At 46.5% G+C, this 13,712-nt stretch overlaps 1 protein-coding gene across 1 annotated transcript; it reads right to left on the bottom strand.

Moving 5' to 3' along the window:
• Window positions 1-6,690: 6,690 nt before the first annotated feature.
• On the bottom strand, window positions 6,691-13,493 carry LOC311203315 (OX-2 membrane glycoprotein-like; the record flags this gene model as incomplete). The annotated part of the gene is made up of 4 exons (XM_084277974.1): window positions 6,691-6,795; window positions 7,696-7,823; window positions 8,351-8,665; window positions 13,130-13,493. 4 exons carry the CDS (start codon window positions 13,491-13,493, stop codon window positions 6,691-6,693), a joined length of 912 nt encoding a protein of 303 aa, XP_084134100.1.
• Window positions 13,494-13,712: the final 219 nt, after the last annotated feature.

The following is a 13,712-nucleotide window of genomic DNA, read 5'->3' as shown; positions in this document are numbered from 1 at the left end:
GAAAGATTTCCTGGGAGAATCATTTCTCCATTTGTCTCCACTTCAAGCCCCTGCCCCTACCCTCAGGCTCTGCGTATGCTCTTTTACCCTGTTCCCCTCCCCTTCCCTCTTGCCTTCCTGACTCCCACTTCCCAGCTCAGCCACCTGACAACCCTGGAATGGAGAAGAAGCATCTTTAAAGTTGTGATGAGATGGCATAACAACCCCAAACAGACCAGGAGAGGCAAACCACGTGGCTGGATCAAATAACAGCAAAGCAAAGGATGAACTTTCTGTTGTTTGTGGCAGAGGCATTACACTGGTTGGTATAAGATCTGAATCTTATAGACCAGAAAAAGTGCAAAGGAAGAAGTGTGCTAAGGGAATGTCATAGTTCTGTGTGACTGGGTGCTGGTGGAGGAGGCGGGGGTGCAGGGATGGTTTCTGTAAGCAGCAGCCATGAGGGGGGGGTAAGAAGGGAACGAAATCATGATTAAAATGAAGTCTGCTAACAAGGGATGGTTGGGGGGAGGTGCTTTAAGGTTTGGTTGCACTTCTCATTACCAGACTCTGGTGTCAGTGGGTGTGCAGTGCAGTGCCATCAATTAGAGAGCTTCTTTCTTTTATTCTGCGCTGCCTCTGTTCAGACCATGACACTGATTGCGGAATGATCTCTCCCTCTCCTTGTCTTGACTCCTATATGTATTTTCTCCCCTGTCCAGCTGAAATGGTGAGTGGTAGACTGACTTTGGTGGGTGTCTGGCCTCCAGCCAGGGTCAAATCACCACAGGGAATGAAGGAAGCTGTAGAGAATCAAGTATAAGCTCTCCAGACCCTCTCACTCACTTTACAGTTAAAACATCTGTCTCACATTCAATGACTGATGCTGTTTCCCAGCAGCTTCTGGTTTCAGTTTTTCTAAGTTGCCCTCTAAACCTGTGTCTGCTGTTCCACAGCAGAACAATCCAGAGTCACAAACCTGAGACTAAAGGAGATAAAATGATGACCACAAGTTCCTTTTGCTGGGCCAGAGCCCACTGGAAAGCCTGGAGCATCACTCCCCCTTTGGGTTGGGATGTTATTACTCATGACACAAGATTCACCCCCCCTCCCCTTCACATTCTAGTCAGAAGGTTTCCACCCCAGATGAGCCTCCAGAGACATCATCACTTTCTGTTACAATGCAGCAAAGTCTTGGTTTCCCTGTGCAAACTGAGCTACACTTGGAAGAATACTTTCTGGTTGTCTTGATGAAGTCAGAAATCTTACAGTGAAGATTTTCAGAATGAGCTGTTGAAGACATACACAGATAGATACTGAAGCATTGAATAGAGAACTGATATCTGTGGGACGATGACTGGTGCTAATGGTAACTTAAAAGTTAAACCTTACTTCGAAAGGCTCAGTATTTACAGAACATTCCAGGGTGATAAGCTGCTGAGATGCCAGGCACCCACTCAGCCATAAAGTTCCTAAACATCCTCCTTCATAATAAGTTCCAAGGCAATCTGGAAGGTTAATAACATCAGGGGAACTTGACGTATTGACCCTGAGACAGCTACAGGAGGATGGAGTGAAGCAGAGACATTGCGGCCAAACTCTGCGATAACATGGAACTTGAGGGTTAGGATGGAACTGATAAGTTGTATCCCTGCTGTCCCTGGCCCACAACCTGTCATGAATTTGACAAAATGCTGTCCTTTTGGTGAATTATAATGTCATCACAATACCAAAACACACCTCCATCAATTTTGTTAATTTTGTTTTTTAAACAGGAGGCAAGAGAATTTTACACCAACCACAATACAGGGACTAGAGTCTCTCAAGCTCCACCTTAAAGATAAGAAAGGATATAAAAATAGCCCAAAATCCCAGATGTGTTAGGAAAGATACCACTGTGTCAGGGAAGACACCCTTGCGCCTCACCCTGATCCCTGGGACCAGCCAACAGGCTGAGCCTCTTTCCTCCCATCAGGACGCCTTTGGGTAAGATTTGAACACCTGGTCACCCCAAGTGCTTCCCCCAGGAAACTCAGAAGTCTCTTTAGCGTTACTGTACATCTGTTAAGTAGTTACATCTGTGTTAGTAGTTAGGACCTTTAGTGTTTACTAATGTTTTGCAGACAGGGAATTTACACCAGCAACCCAAAGAACCTGCATCTCTGCTGCGGGAACAAAACCCTCTTTCCTTTGAGCCTGCCCCGTTGGTTCTCACTGAGTGTGACCAAACTCCTCTGAGGTGGCTGTGGCAGTTCAAGGAAGACGACTGGGTTGGCGGAGCATCTCGTCATTTGTGCACCCAGATGGCGACAGTTCAGCGCACGGAACGTCACCGGACTCGTAACGACTGGCTGGGCATAGCGCTGCCCTTATCGCAACAACACCTTGGTTCTGTATCAACAAATCCTTTCTAGGGCTCTCTAGGAAGGAGACAACCTACATTTTAAACCGTCAAAATTAAGCTGCTCTGAAGCAGATATGCAAAAATCTTCAGAAAACTATACTATGACCCCCCCCCCCTTAACTCCTGTTCGCGCGTAGGTTCTGGTGTTTCGCACAAATCTGCAGCTACTAAAGACATTTGTTTTTACTCAGCTGATGGGCAGCAAAAACCCACCACAATCTTACTTATGAAAGTGACTACAGGAACATAATTAAGGAAGGCACAAGGCTTCTGAGGCAAATTAGGGTTTTTCTAAGCTTAAAATAAAACCCTGGGTATTTATGATGAAATACTGAACGTTCTGTAATTTATTTGAAAGATAACATCAAACAAAATATTATGATTTAAAAAAAAAAACTAATCTAATTTTTAGTCAAAAATGTAGGGCTTTTTTCTGCAAGCTTTCCATCGCATCCAAGCCTTTCAGGTACAATTTCTAGTGCTCTTTTATGAGATAAGCTTCCTTTTCTTTCCTCTTCCTGAGAGTGGTTAAGAACTCCAATTTTTTACAAGTTAAGGAAGTCAGAACTCCATACTATGTATGGGCCTTAGACTGAGGATTTCCCCAAGCTTCTCAGAAATGTCAGGGTGGGGGGGCGGCGCAGAATGGCGTTTGTTGTTGTTGGGTTTTGTTTTTTTAAATGCAAGCAGACTACAACAGAGTCCACACACAGCTTGGACAAGAGTTGACTGTTCCTTTCACATGCAGCTTTTTGTGACAAAAAAAGCAGCAGAGATACTAGAAAGCCCATTGTATGGCTTCCAAAATATGAATAACTTCTGGTATTCTGAGTGAAAACAAAAGCGCATTTGATTTTTATCTCCCTGGTTTGACAGTCTCATTTATGACAGAGAAAAATGCACTCCTTTAGTCCAATTCTCTTATTTCAGCTGATTTTCAGAGGCTCGATGCCAAAAACTGACTAAAAAACAACAGGTTGTATTTTCTTCCATATCCAAATTTGTAAGAAAGTTTACTGGTGCAATATTTAGTAGATGAATCATTCCCCCAGGGTCACACAACAGAGAAATGATGAATGATGCTTTCAGTCTTCTATCACCAAAACAAAGTTCCTTTTTCACTCTCTGGATTCAGTCCCCCATGCCTCTCTGCCAGCAGCAGTTTCTGAAAACATTTCTGAAAAAGAACATTCTTCCTATTTCAGCCAGTGATTTCAGCTGCATTTCAAAGTCACATCAGCCAGAGCTGCTGGGGCAATTCCTTTACACCTTGCTGCTCTCTTAGAACTGGGAACCCTGGAATACCAACACAGTAAATCTCTGAAACAGCCTGGCATGCCAAAACAGGGACCCAAAATACAGAGTCTAAAAGGACACTATCGTAAGGTCCTATGTGAGTTAAAACTGTAACCCAAGCTGGCTAACGTCAAGATCAAAGGATCTAATAGCTGAGAGGGGAAGGCTAATCAATCTCATTTGATTCACAGAGAGAGACTTGTTACACAAGTAAGAAGCACCTGTAAGGGAAAATGATGCCCTGCATCAATGCCACCATTGCCCTGGGTTGGACAAGTTGTAGTGATAGGAGGTGGCTAAAGCAGGGTTGGGGTCAGACCAACAACGATCCTGCCATGGGACAGGCAGAAACCTAGGCTTTTCACATTTGGGTTGTTTGATGTTTTGTTTGTTTAGTGGGTTTTTTGATGGTTTCTTTTTTCTTTTTTCTTTTTTTGTGGTGGCAGTAGAAGCTCAGAACATTCCTCTAGAGTGAACTTTGAAAATAACTTGCTTGCAGAGTTAACCTGCATGGAATCACATTGGAGCAGCAATTCAGGACAGTCCATTGCACTGTAATTTCTTACCAGCTTTATTTTAACTTCTCAAGATCTGTTCAAAATCTGCAACACTTCATAGCCTAGGTACTATTTATTTACATAGTATCCATATAAACCCGTTCAAAATACAACCTCCAAAGAATTACTACCAAACTCTTCACAGAGACAACAGGCCAGGCAAGCACGAGATATTCACAAATAAACCTCAGAACAGCAGATAGGATGTTATTCACCCAGGGTAAAAACTTCTGATCGCCTCAGTCATGTGCTTGTTTGTTCCTTGCAAGGTGGTTTGTATCTATTTTGTTTTGGTTTGTTTTGTTTTCCCCCAGCTAACAGGCAATTAATTGTCCATAGTCTGTATGCTTACACCCATTGCATCGTTACATGAAGCCAAACTCCACAGCGGTAACATACGGCATTTTCTGGCACTGCAGTGCAGTGACCAGCTTCATACAGCACAAAGGCAAATACAGACACTGGTTTTAAGAGCTCTGTCTTTGGATGTCATTTGCCATTCTCATTCCGACACCCCAAAGGACAGATAGATCGATAACATCTTCCCTCCTCAAACAGCATTGTGCTCGTGAGCTGCCACATCCTCTTCTTTCTGTCTCTAGTCCTACTGTGCTCGTGAGCAAAAACTACAGAAGCTTCTCACAGTTCAACAAAACAGTTGAAGAAATGACAGTCCTGCACATAAATAGATACTTTCATGACTTCAAACCCTGCTTGCTCCCACGCCGGGTGATGGGCCTGTGGAAAATAATACCAGGTGGTCTCTGCAATCTTGCTGGGCTTATAAAGGTTTCTTGCCAGCTTTGTGACTTTCACTTTTTCCTCCAAAAATCTTTTTCATTAGCCATGTCCAGACTCTTTGTTCTTTGAGACTCATTTATCACTTTTTTTTTTTTTGATAGACCTATTGTTTTAAACATGAGTGGAAACCTTCTTTCAAAACTCAAAAAAGTGTCTCCAAAAACCCCTGAAGCACAAGTCCAGACCCTGCTGAGCAACAAGGGCTGGCACCGCACCGCCTGTTCGGGAGTGCCAGGGGCTGAGCTCTGCCCTCTCGCCTGCATCCTGCCCCCCATGAACCATCCAGAGGAAAAGCTGCTTCTCCCCCAGCACCTGCCCTCCAAGGGGAGCAGAAAATAAAGCTGCCATGGCAGAAACACTTGGACAAAACACAGCTTCCTCCTGTGACGCTCAGGAGAAAAATTCCTCCCTGTGACAGTTGCAGCCAGTTCCCCTTTCCCTGCGCTCACCAGTTGCACTATGACTAAGCATTAAGGACCCTAAAAAAGGCATTTATGTCAAGGACTGGGCTTATTAATCTTCAACATATCCACTTGCTTTCATTTTAGGTTACTTTGCTTTTCGACTACAGCTCAGCCTGACTCATCTGGGATGGGTGTTTGAAAGAGGCGGGTGAGGAAAACCCAAATGACACGTGCTAGCTCCGGGAAGCCGTGAGCAAGGTGGGGGTGGAACTCAGTTCTGCTTCCCTGTGCCTGCAGGGAAAGGCTTCCCAAGCATGGGGTGGAATTCGGGGAATTACAGCAGAGCTGCTGAGATCTGACCTGCAGATTAGAAGGCGTGAATTTTAGCAAAAGGTAAGGCATGCTGCCACATGCTGCCTCCTCCTTTCCCCTGCACTCACCTGCTACCTCACCCACAACACACAGAGCCTCCACAAAACAGCCTACTGCCCTGCCAACCTCCCTTTTATGTCCCTGCATCCTCCTGCAGGAAGGCAGGACCTCTAGAAACACAAGGCAGCTGGGATAGATCAGGGAAATTAGGAAAGGGGCAGTGGAAATTCCAGGAGGAGAAGAAAACACCTGTGTGCCCTTCGATTTTGCGTTGCTTTCTAGGAAAGGCTGGTGGAAGTTGGAGCTGGCAACTTCCTCATGCTTGATGACTCCTGGTTTGAAGCGTGTTGCTCCTGGCGTCTGGGTTACAAGTTCAGGCCGGTTGCTGTCTTGGCTTGATCTCTGGTGCTCTTCGGGGAACAGGTTCAAACCCCTGAAGCTCACAGCAGTGTGCTAGGCTGCTCCATGGATCTTCCTGCACCCCAGCTCCTACCAGTGGGGTCCTTTGGCCCACCAGCAACTCCTCCCAGGCCAGCCCCCCGACAAAATTCTGCCCTGTTTCAGGCAGTTCCCCGACACAGTTTTGAGCTTTCGATGTTAAAATATCGTAAAGGAATAAACATAACCGTCAAAAGTCCAGAAAATACAAAACATGAGTTTCATTGTGCAGTTCCTCAGACAGTCTGAGTCTCAAATAAATAATTCACAGTTTTTTTCTACAAAACGGAACACGATAGTGTAACAAAATAAATATCTATTATGAATCTTCCTCTGGCTTTTTTTGCATTTCCCTGGAATTGTCACAGCAGGTTTGCTTGGAAGCCTGAGGTGCCATTGTAAGAAGTGTCTCTGTCGCACAGGCAGGGTGGGCAGCTGCTCAGGTGTTCAGCGGCGTGCCGGGGCTGGGGGGCAGCGCGGGAGCCTGCTTGCCCGCGGCTCCATACTGCCCGCACTTCTTGGCCTTGATACAGACAGGAAGGACCTAGCAGAAGAGAGGTGGTTGGTTTTATTTGTTGGGTTTTTTTTTCCTTCTTCAAAATATATGGATATTTTAAGCACAAGGGTAAAGACCCAAGCTGTGTGCATTACCTAAAAGGTCCTGGCATCGTTATGTGTGAGGGGAGACTAAAGATTCCCTCTCACAAACCCTCAGCAGGCTCCAGCTTGGACCCACAGGCACAGCACTCTCATGAACGAAGTCGCGTAACACATTCCCGCCCACTGCTTTTTGTGTCCGAAACACCCATCAAAAGTAAGGGTGCATGTTCTGGGTGTATCCTGTGAGGAGGCTGAGGTGCCTTCAGGACAAAATTGGGCTGTGATTTTCTGACACGATACCTCTGACCTCACTCAGCCTTGAGTTTGCCTCCTTCATGCCTTGTGCCAGGACGGCGTGACACCCTGGGTTTTTCACGCAGTGGTGCGCTCTTCCTCTAAAGACCCCATTTTGTTTGAGTCATGTTCTCAAAGCTGCTTCCTCAATGAGCAGCCCTGGACATGCCAGCGGAAGGTTATTTTAGGAGAGGCAGAAGAATGGTGCAAGGGTTCGGCCACAACTATGTTGTGCATAAATATAGTAACAGAGCGACACTTTCCCCACAGCACGTCTTGTCATTGAGAAAGTGAATGTGTTCTAGCTGTCATCACTGTCGGGCTCCTATGGGCCTGGCTAAGCACCTCCAGCTTTCCCCTTGCCAGCATGCTGCTAGCCAGCTGGCTGCCTGGGGGGTGCTCCCTCCGCCTCTCCCTGCCCTGGGTGCAGCCCAGGCTGGGCAGCGTGCAGCCAGCTCTGGGGTGAGCAGGCAGAGCTGTGTCCAAGCGGCGAGCCCCTCAGACGGTGTGGGTGAGCCCTGCAGCAGCTGGGAGAAAAAGGCAGACCTACCCAGTGTGGCTGGGCATCACGTCGGTGCCTGAGGTACCAGTGGAGGAAGAAGGCAAGAAGGAGGACCACCAGGGGGACCAATACCCCGACTGCAATGGGAATGGCTGGTATCATGTTGCTCTCCAGACCTGTGGGGAAAGCAGTGGGTGTTCAGTTTGTGCATGAAGAAAGTAACTCCGGCCCGTTTCAGGCAGCCCTTGTCAGTCCCCAGGGTGAAATGGAGTGGATGGAGGCCCTGGGAACACATGCCAGCGCGCACACAGGCAGCACCACCGACAGACCTGTGTTTGGGGTCTGATGCCACTGTTGGGCATGGGACACCCAGCCCCTCCAAGCTACCCAAAACCACATGTCCTCTTGGCGTGTCAAGCCATGTGAGAGGAAAACCCTACAAGTCCTCGGCAGAGGCAGGGAGGCTGGGGCTCATCATGGCATGCAGGGTACCCAACGAGCAGTAAGACATTGTGTACCATCACCAAGGGTCTTTGGATGCTGCTCAGCACCTTCTCCATCCCTCCCCAGCCCAGCCCTGGCTGATCTTCCAGGTGCCTTTCCCACATGTCCCCTGGCTCCCAGAGCAGCTTCCTGATCTACCCCAGGAGGTATTTTTCAATCTTTTCCCCATGCCAGGACTGGAGCAGAGTTGCATACTGACCCTGCACTGTAGTAGTGTCCATGGGCAGGACCAGGGTCTTGTTTAGAGAGGGGTGTTTGATCATGCAGGCGATGTGGTACTCCTGGAGGACTTCGGGGTGGGGGTGGGTGAAATTGCTGATGACAGTCACAGCCCCATTGCCTTGCAAGATACGGTATTCCCTTGTTTCCTGCTGCAGGATGCTGGGAAGATGCCAGGTGATTTTTGGAGCTGGTTTCCCTGTTGCTGAGCAGCTGATCCCCACTACTTTCTCCAAGTCCTCAGATTTGTCTGGATTGGGTAGAAGCTTAACCTCCACTCTGGGGTCCAAGATGGCTGTAAAACACAATGTGACACAATCAGTAAATTCATGCTCATGTCTGAGTAAAGAGCACCTGCATTTAGCATTATCTTGTAGGACAACCTTGCTAATCTTGCCTACCCCTCCCCAAAGCCCCAGCAGTAACAATAACCATGAAAGTGATTGAGCAGCAGCCTGAAAGTGAAGAGTTTGGCAAAAAAAGAAAGGACAAGAGAGTAGAAGCGTCCATGTTTCAATTCTGTTGGGAATGGCAGCACTGCAGCATCCCAACTGAGAAGTGGCAATTATGGACAAGACCCACAGGTAGTGAAACCCTGAAACCACATGTCCTCCTCTCTCTAAAGGGGCTGAACTCTCTCAATGAGTTAAAGTCCTTGTTCTTTTCTCTTAAATGTATCTGCAGGATTGGGTTTATTGCTCTTTGAGATGTGTAGTAAGTGCATCTATTTATGAAAGACAGTAATAGTTAATTTGTCTGTGGTTACACCACAGGATTTAACCTGTGGAGGTTTTGTGCTTGTACACAAGCTTCTTCCTTCTCATGTAGGGTTTTGAGGGTGTCATGGTATCCCTCAAAACCTTTACTGAAGATTTAGTTTTAGTCAGCAAGAAGGGTGAGCTGCAGAAATCATCCATGCTTACTCACTGGCATGAAGCCTGCTTGTTAATTCCTATTTACACAAGGCGTATTAGCAAGAAATAAAGGGGAGGAGTAGGTGAAGCTGTTTTCAGCCTGGGTAGAACTCCAGGAGGGGTCTGAACATTAGCAGAGAATATCAGTTTTGTTAACTATTTAAGTGCAGTGGCAATTCTAGTTCCATTCAAGTAGCAGTTAATATAAATGCTCTCTGATTAAAAGGAGTATTTACTACTGTATGTAGTAGTATTCCATGTGTAAGGTACTTTCTTGCTATTTACATAGCAAAAATAACAACGGTCGTCACAGTTTTTATGCTGAAATCACGTTTTGTCCCAACACTAGCAAACACATCGCTGTCTTTTTGCAATTCTGCTTTTAAACAAATATCTGGGGGAAAAAATCTTGGAAAAACTGATGCTTTTTCCTTTTGGGAGGCAAACAAAGATTTGCACATGAAGGGGGTGTAGAAGACACTGAATGATCCTGTTAAAGGGGGAAGTCTTGTGCCAGGTAGGTAAGGTGCCTGTAACCTCCTGGTACCATTCCAGGTGCACCTCGCCAGGCCTCTGGATCCTCCAAGCTGTAACTGCCAAGGAGTGGAAGCAAAACATCGTATACCATCAGTTTTGATGGGAGATCTTGTTTGTTTGTTTGTTTGATTCCTTGGGTTGTATTTTTATAGCTAGACCTCAGTTGCTTACTATGGTTGTGCCCACCTAGGAAAAAAAAAAGTGGGTATTTCTGATTTTTCACATCACCCATAGACAGAAACTCAAACCTCACCAGCAGAGCTGATGAACACCACTCGTGTTTCTCTGAGAGCAACAGGAAAAGTGTGTAGGGGGATTTCAGCTGGAACTTCTCAAAATCTCCCACATATGAAAAGACAAGTGTCACAAACAGTTTATGTTTTGATTAATAAATGATCTCTGAACTTCTTCTTTCGCTCACGGGATGCATAAAAATAATATAACCACCCACAGCATTAACTCCAAACACTAGCTTGCAACATCCAAAAGCAGTAAAGGAAAGCTGTCACAGATGCTTCCAGAGGGGATGAGAAAATTCGCTCCTGTCTTGGCAGAAACGCACAAACTCCTCATCTTCTCTTCTTCTGACTAAGCAATCCTCTCTCTCTCCTCACGCTGGACCCCAAGGAATGATGATTATCATGTGAATATCAAGGAATGATTAATGATTATCATGTGAAAAAATCCTTCAGGGTGGAGCTTCCCCTCAGCAAGTGCTTGCTTTTGCAGTACCATCTCCCTACACACTTTGTTAGCGTGTGCCCGCTGCTGATGTTTGATGCAGGCACTTAAATTAACTGCTTCTTTTGTCTTTCATCAAAGTATTTGTTTCTAGTGAAAAGGAACCTGCAAAAAGATGTGGTCTGCAAGTACTTTGCACCATGGATGTTTGCAGAGCAGTAGTGCAAACGTTCCCAAACTCAGAACTGTGGCAGTGTTCTCAAGTATTCAGAAAAAGAGACTTTTCTAGTGTCGTACATCAGCTTTGATTATCGGTAGTGGCCTTCTGTAATTAAAGGGAGGCTGTCAGGTCATGATGCACTCTGTGTCTTGGAGAGAATCATCAAAACCTTTATGAATTACAGTATGTGTCATGATGACAAAGCCTTGTCCTTGTACCGTAGAGATGTTCATCAGCAAGCCTGTGCCTCAGTTTCCCTGCCTAAGAAACAGCAATGGCATTTCTCAGCTGTCCTTGAGCCTTGCAGGCGAATGGTGCCATGGATGATGAAGGCAGAAGGTCCCTGAAGACAGCTCAGCAAATGCCTGGGGAATCTTGTGACCCAGCAAGTCTTGGCCATTCTTGTGTCGTGCATCCCACCCCCTCTGTGCCTGCTAACTCCGCTCCTTCCTGGGTCTCATTCTCAGTCTCTCTGATGCTGAAGATCAGCAAAACATTTCCAGAGCAAAAAAGAAGGGGGAAAGGGAAAGACCCGTCAAGCATAGTTGAAACTGTTCTGTTCCAAAATGGGTTTCGGTACAGGGCAGGAAATTTCTGCTTCTTCTCAGGTTTGCTGTTTTCAGCCAGGGAGGTCTGAGATCCCTCCAGCCCTACCTGTTTCTCTTCTCACAGTGTCATATCCAGTTATTACGCAGTTTCACTTCCCCTTGCCACACAGCGATGCTGCCCATCCTGGAAGAGCCCCTCTTGCGAGGGCTGTTGTAATCGGGCAATTACCAGCTGGTAAACTCCCTGGCAGTCCCCTCTAGAGGGCAAAGACACATCTGCCTTTCATTTTCAGCTGCTGACTCTGTAGGCCAGCTTGCTCACCTTGCCCTGCATCCCTGAGCCTTGGGACATTCCTGCAGGCTTCATGCTCCTCCATTGTGGGCAGCCCTCTGGGCTTGTTCACTTACTTTAAATCAATGTTCTGCTAAAGGCTGAATCATAGCCACAAGGTTTGTGATTTTGGGAAATGTGTCCTTCCCTGGGATTAAAAGAAAAAGCCCCAAACCAAACAAAAACCAACAAAAATTAACTCTGTGTTGAGATTTACACGATAAATGAGAAAGGGATCCTTCTGCAAGGCACTTCCATATTTTCCTGTAATATACACATCAGCGTTTACCCTCCGAATGACTCAGGGCTGCGTGTTTTTAGGAACAACTTCCTCTTCATACCTGAAATATTGAGTGAATTCCTCCTAATTTCTCTGTTCTGCTCCAGAAGCTTTCCCAAGAGAGAGGAAAAAGAACTCTTGTTTCAGACATGGTTTTCCCTTGTATTTCCCCTCCCCCTCACCTTTCCCATACTACTTAAATCATCTTTCCTCTATAAGCCAGTGGCATCTTTTTTTTCCCACACAAAGGGCACATGACACATGGGTAAGTGTATGGGCATGTGTTTGTGTGTCAGCAGAAGGAACTACAGATAAACAAAGCACTCTGCAATGCATGGTCATACCACTGATGTTTTCCACATGGGACAATTTTTTTGTCAAGTGTCCCCAGAGCAGTTGCCGATGAGAAAGTCGGGAGCTAACAGGGTGTTCTCATGGCATGTTTGATGTCTCAGCTTTCTCACTGTCAGAAAACCAAGATCCTCCCTCAAAAGATAAACAGCTTTTAACTCCCGTTCCTTTGGAGTTCATCCATTTGTCTGTTTCAGCTCATATTTGCTAGTTGATGATATCCTACGAAGGTGTCAAGCATTGCCACCTTGGCTACATCACTTCTTTTAGCTCTCTTCTTGAAGCTAAGCAATGCTGACCTGCACAAGATGTTCATGTGGCAAAGCCCGTGAGCTGTGCTACCTTTCAACCTTTTTTTTTGGTGGGGGGAGCTTTTTACATCCCTTTCCTGAACCCAGCCTAACTGCTGTCATGTTTACTATAGCTTCAAAATAGCTTCTAGACACTCTGGTCACATATACGCCATTTCTACCTTCAGAATGTTTTGAGGTTTTAAGACTGAAGACAGAGTAAGAACAAAGTGCCTGATGTCTCCAGGCTGAGGAGGAGAGGGCAGCAGTGAAGGGAGGCAGAGGAGCACAGGGTTCGTGGCTGCGGCAGGCCAGCTGTCTGCCAGCACAAGTCCAGGGAAACTCAGAGGAAGTCATGGGTTACACATCAACTTTTAGGCCTCACTGTTGTTGACTTAAAGGGGAAGAAAATTAAAGAACTGCTGAATGTTGTTTTCCCATCAGAGGTAAAACCAGAGAGGGAGGCATGGCCAGAAGGGAAGCTGAGCCACCTTTTCTCGCAGCAATTTAGCAATGAGCAGTGCTTATTGCTAAACCAGGAAGGTTTTTCCCAGGAAAAAGGACTTGGTCCTCAAACGACAGCCCGTACGCAGTTATGATGCCTTACCATAAACACTGAGACACATCCTGCCGGTGACGGCTCCTGATGGGAAGGTGTTGAAGATGCATTTGTAGCATCCTTCGTCTTGGAGCGTGACTGCGTGGAGGGAGATGGACGAGGCTTTTAACTCACTTTCGGCAAAGCTCACGTGGCCGACGTATCCCCTTGCTATCTTTTGGCCGTTCATTGTACTGTAAGTCGCTATGTTGTCTTCAGCCCCATCAGTCTCCTTCTGCCAGGTCACCTGCAGCACATCTTCTTTTGTGGCCAACAAGCATGAAAACGTAACATTTTGTCCTGCCTGGACCTGGACTTCTTTGTGCGCTACCTGCACGGAGCCTGCAGGAGAAGGAGATGCTGCACTCAACATTTCTCACCACCCTTCTGCCAGCCACCCCCATCAGAATTCCCCCAGCCCCTCAGCCTCCTGAGCAGAGCAGCTCCGGAAGGCATCTCTGCCCCTCCATCCAGGGAAAAAAAAATGAAAACGCAGCCCAAAGGAATTGCCTTGAGAGTTTGGCTGGACCTGACACTTCTCACACAAAGCATCTCACCAGCCCAGTACCCATGGGGCTCTGAAGAAAAGCAG

The sequence above is a fragment of the Gallinula chloropus genome (genome assembly GCF_964237585.1).
Source record: "Gallinula chloropus genome assembly, chromosome: 1".
Taxonomy (NCBI): Eukaryota; Metazoa; Chordata; class Aves; order Gruiformes; family Rallidae; genus Gallinula; species Gallinula chloropus.
This window is presented reverse-complemented; position numbering and strand designations above follow the sequence as displayed.